The 3,778-nt window shown below is 50.8% G+C and overlaps 1 protein-coding gene across 2 annotated transcripts in view; it reads right to left on the bottom strand.

Moving 5' to 3' along the window:
- The window catches only part of FXYD4 (FXYD domain containing ion transport regulator 4), a 7,538-nt gene extending 4,191 nt beyond the window's left edge, over positions 1 to 3,347 (bottom strand). Inside the window, exons 1-2 of one of the 2 annotated variants that reach the window (XM_010852005.1) lie at positions 2,454 to 3,347; positions 2,255 to 2,354 (exon numbers count right to left, since the gene is read on the bottom strand). In XM_010852005.1, the coding sequence (XP_010850307.1) occupies positions 2,255 to 2,354; positions 2,454 to 2,479 (126 nt within the window). In that variant the 5' untranslated portion in view covers positions 2,480 to 3,347. The other variant, XM_010852004.1, reaches the window with a different exon arrangement.
- Between the last annotated feature and the right edge of the window lie 431 nt (positions 3,348 to 3,778).

Here is a 3,778-nt window from a genome sequence, read left to right as displayed (position 1 = left end):
GGCAGATGCTGGGTGCAGGCAAATGCCTCCCACTCCAGCCCCGGCCAAGGACCATGCTCCAGGTAGCCTCGAATTCCACTCTCAGAGTACAGACTGCTGTTAGCAGAAAAGTGCCTGGTGGCTGGGACATGGCCCATTCTTTCTCCTTAGGGTGGGAACTATTTCTGTCTTCATTTATTAGTCCCTAGGGTGGCTGTGTCCTTGAGATAAGACGCTCCCAGCTTTCTGCCTATTATTAGCCTCAGGCAGGCATAGGGATTGTCAGTGTTCCAAATTGCAACCCCAGTTATTACATGTTGGGCCCAGCTAGCCGGAGAATTCCTCTCTCAGCACTTAATAGCTGTGTGAGTCAGCTAGGTTACTTAACCTGTCTGTGCTTCAGTGCCCCATAAAAATGAGGATAATAAGAACAACCTCCTAAGGTTGTGTTTGAATTGAATGAGTTACTATATGTTGAGCCTAAGAATAGTGCCAAGCACATAATAAGTACTGAAACATGTTACAGTAAGTAAATACACAAGTACATGGATCCTTTTGCAGTAGGAAGTCAGAACTATTAAGCTGCTCCTTCAGAACATGGGGGTCTTTTGGCTTTGAGCAATTTGTAAACCGGGCCCTCCATTGGCCTCTGTTTCTCCCTGCCCCTTCTATCACCCTGGAACTCCTGGATCATGAGGGACGCAACTCCCCATTATTCTTTAGCCAAAGACTGCTTCCTGTTTCCTCCAGCCCCCAGTCCACCTTCCGCATGATGGTGCTCACAGGGCAGGCAGCTTCCAGTCCTCCAAACCCCCAAACACATCTGTTACTGGGAATACTTAGGCAGGTACCATACCCTTCCTCAGACTGGTACCCCAGACCACCGCTCCACCTCCACCCCTCTGCCTAGGAGTCCTGAAGTCCTAGCAGAAACCTGCTCACCTGAGAGGCTTCTCCTGAGCTCACCCGAGAGCCGGCTGGGTGCAGAGAGCTGGTTTGAGGAGGCTTCTAGGGTTGCGTCCAGCCCAGGTGGGTTCCGGTTTTTTAAGCCCGCGGCCCCGCCTGCCCAGGGCAACAATACTATCAGGCAGAAGGAACTGGTCAGATTCCTTGAGAATCTGGAAGGATTCCTGCAGCTCCCTCTCCCCAGTGTGCTCTTAAAGGAGACTGCCACACCCGGCGGACAGTGGAGTGAGAGACCTAGGCCCGCTCAGAGTCTAAGGCAATGGTGGGGAGCGGGCTGGGCCCCAGACCCTTCTCATGAGGAGAAGGTGGGCTTTCTGCTTCTTTAGTTCACCTGGACCCTAAAAGAGAGGTCCAGAAAGGTGCTGGAGGGAACCAGGATGTTTCTGGGTACTTATACCAAAAGTAGGGGTTCCAGGACTTCTGTAGGGGAGTGTCCCAGAAACATGGTGTCAATGAGAGTCAGGGTCTGGCCTTGAGGCTCCATTTGCTCAGTGGTCTCATTGCTTTTCCTTGGACTGGTTTCATCGAGGTGAAGAAATGGGGCTGATGGGCACCCCTTAAGATGGCCCACCCTCTGACCAGCCCTGAGAACCACTTAGCTGTGGGTGGAGGCAGGCAGAAGCTGGAATCAGAACCACCCCCCAGGTCCTCAGTTCCTGCCTACTGCCTGGGGGCAGGGGTGTAAGATAGGGTGGTGGGGCCAGGTGGGGGGCAGGAGGAGGACCACCAGCCCCAAGATGAGGAATGGGCCACCTCCCTCTGTGGACCCTATGCCTGGCCAAATTCTCTTCCTGTCCCTCACCCCCCACGTGCCTTCTACCTGTGCTCTTGACCTTGGATGACTCCAGGCCTATCTATTATCCTGTCCCCCCTCCCTAATTCCTCTCTCTTCACCCTCTTCTCCAATGCATGGTGACCAACTGAAACAGGACTGTTGCCTCCCTATTCCCTCCCAATGCCCAGTCATGGATACTGATAGATTTTGATTGAATTGTTGAGTCATTGAGGACAGGAAGCCATCAGTGGATCACAGTGCTAAGGGTCAGAGGGCAGGACAGAGCCCTGAAAAACAGGGGTGGGAAGGATTCCGAGAGGATCTTCCTAGTGCAAACATGTGGCACCTCCTCATGAAAACCTTCTATGGTGCTTCCTATTCTTGATTCAGTTTGTACAGAGTTTAAATTAGGGCCTCTGGGGCCAGAAAGAGCTGGCCCCAGCTTGCCAGTAGCTCACTGAGTGATCTCAATCAGCTCCTTCATTCCAAGCCTCAGTTCCCTCTCCTCTAAACTGCAGAAACAACAGGACTTACCTGAGGTTTGGGGTGGAGATGTTGCAGGGGCAAGGGGCTGACCCATGGCTGGTCCTCAATTTGTGGAATGAATGCCTCCCAGGCCCCATGTAAGGAGAGTCTGTGAAACTCAAGATTCAGAAAAATCATTAATAGTGCATGCCTTGAAGTCAACCCCAGGCTCTGTTAGTTACTTGCTATATGCACTTGAACAACTTACCTCTTCCAGCCTGTTTGCTCATCCATGAAGTGGGAACTATGACCGAGCTGACTCTGAGTATGTGCTGTGATGATGACATCTGATTATGCTGCTCAGTTCACAGGAGCTATTTGTGTAGCTGGGAATGGCCCTTGTATACACACAGTGAGCCCTGCAGCATGAGAGAAACTGTGGTCCAGAGAAGATAAAAGTCTTGCTCAAGGTCACATTGCATGCCATGGTAGCAGAGTGGAAACTCAGCTCAAGTTTTCCCACTCCACATGTGAGAAATAAACAGCAAGAAAGCAAGCATTTGTAGGAAGAGGACTGTTTAAGTCCCAAGTGCTTGGAAAGATCTCCAGGAAGTATGAAAAAGGCCTCAGATCCACTTCTCCAGAAGGTTCTAGCACTTTTACTCCATCCTGAAGCTGCTGCCCACTTGAAGGATCCTCCATTCCCATCCCTATCACCATGAGATATTATCACCTTTAACAGGTAGAAGGAAAACTTCACCTGTGTCAGGTGTTACTGCCACTGGTTGAAGGTAGAGGACAGGTTGAGCCCAGGACAGAACCAGGGAGAGGGAGCCCAGCTACCTGTGTGTAACTTCTGTGAGCACACAGTGAGTTACCACCTCATCTCCCGCTTTTGCCAGAGTTCAGTGTAGGTGCATTAAGACTGAGTGTTGCTTCTGTCCCCTCCGAGAGGCCCCAAAGGCTGGCCACACACTCAGTGGTGGGCAACAATGCTTTCCACACTGGAAGCAGCATAAATCAGTTCCCAAGCTAATGAATTTAGCTTCTTAGATATATTAAACTCAGTGCTTATAAGTGATCACGAAGGTGCATGTAGAAAACTTTACAAGCTTTGTATATTAAGAATTGTCCCTGGTGGTCCACTGGCTAAGATTCCAAGCTCCCAATGCAAGGGGCCCAGGTTCGATCCCTGGTTGGGGAACTAAGATCTCCCAGTTCAGTTCAGTTCAGTTCAGTCACTCAGTCATGTCCAATTCTTTGTAACCCCATGAATTGCAGCACGCCAGGCCTACCTGTCCGTCACCAACTCCCGGAGTTCACTCAAACTTGAATCCATCGAGTCAGTGATGCCATCCAGCCATCTCATCCTCTGTCGTCCCCTTCTCCTCCTGCCCCCAATCCCTCCCAGCATCAGAGTCTTTTCCAGTGAGTCAACTGTTCGCATGAGGTGGCCAAAGTACTGGAGTTTCAGCTTTAGCATCACTCCTTCCAAAGAACACCCAGGGCTGATCTCCTTCAGAGTGGACTGGTTGGATCTCTTTGCAGTCCAAGGGACTCTCAAGAGTCTTCTCCAACACCACAGTTCAAAAC

This window comes from Bison bison, unplaced genomic scaffold (assembly GCF_000754665.1).
Source record: "Bison bison bison isolate TAMUID 2011002044 unplaced genomic scaffold, Bison_UMD1.0 scf7180017864306, whole genome shotgun sequence".
Taxonomy (NCBI): domain Eukaryota; kingdom Metazoa; phylum Chordata; class Mammalia; order Artiodactyla; family Bovidae; genus Bison; species Bison bison.
The sequence above is the reverse complement of the archived record's forward strand: the minus strand, read 5'-3'. Positions and strand labels throughout refer to the sequence as shown.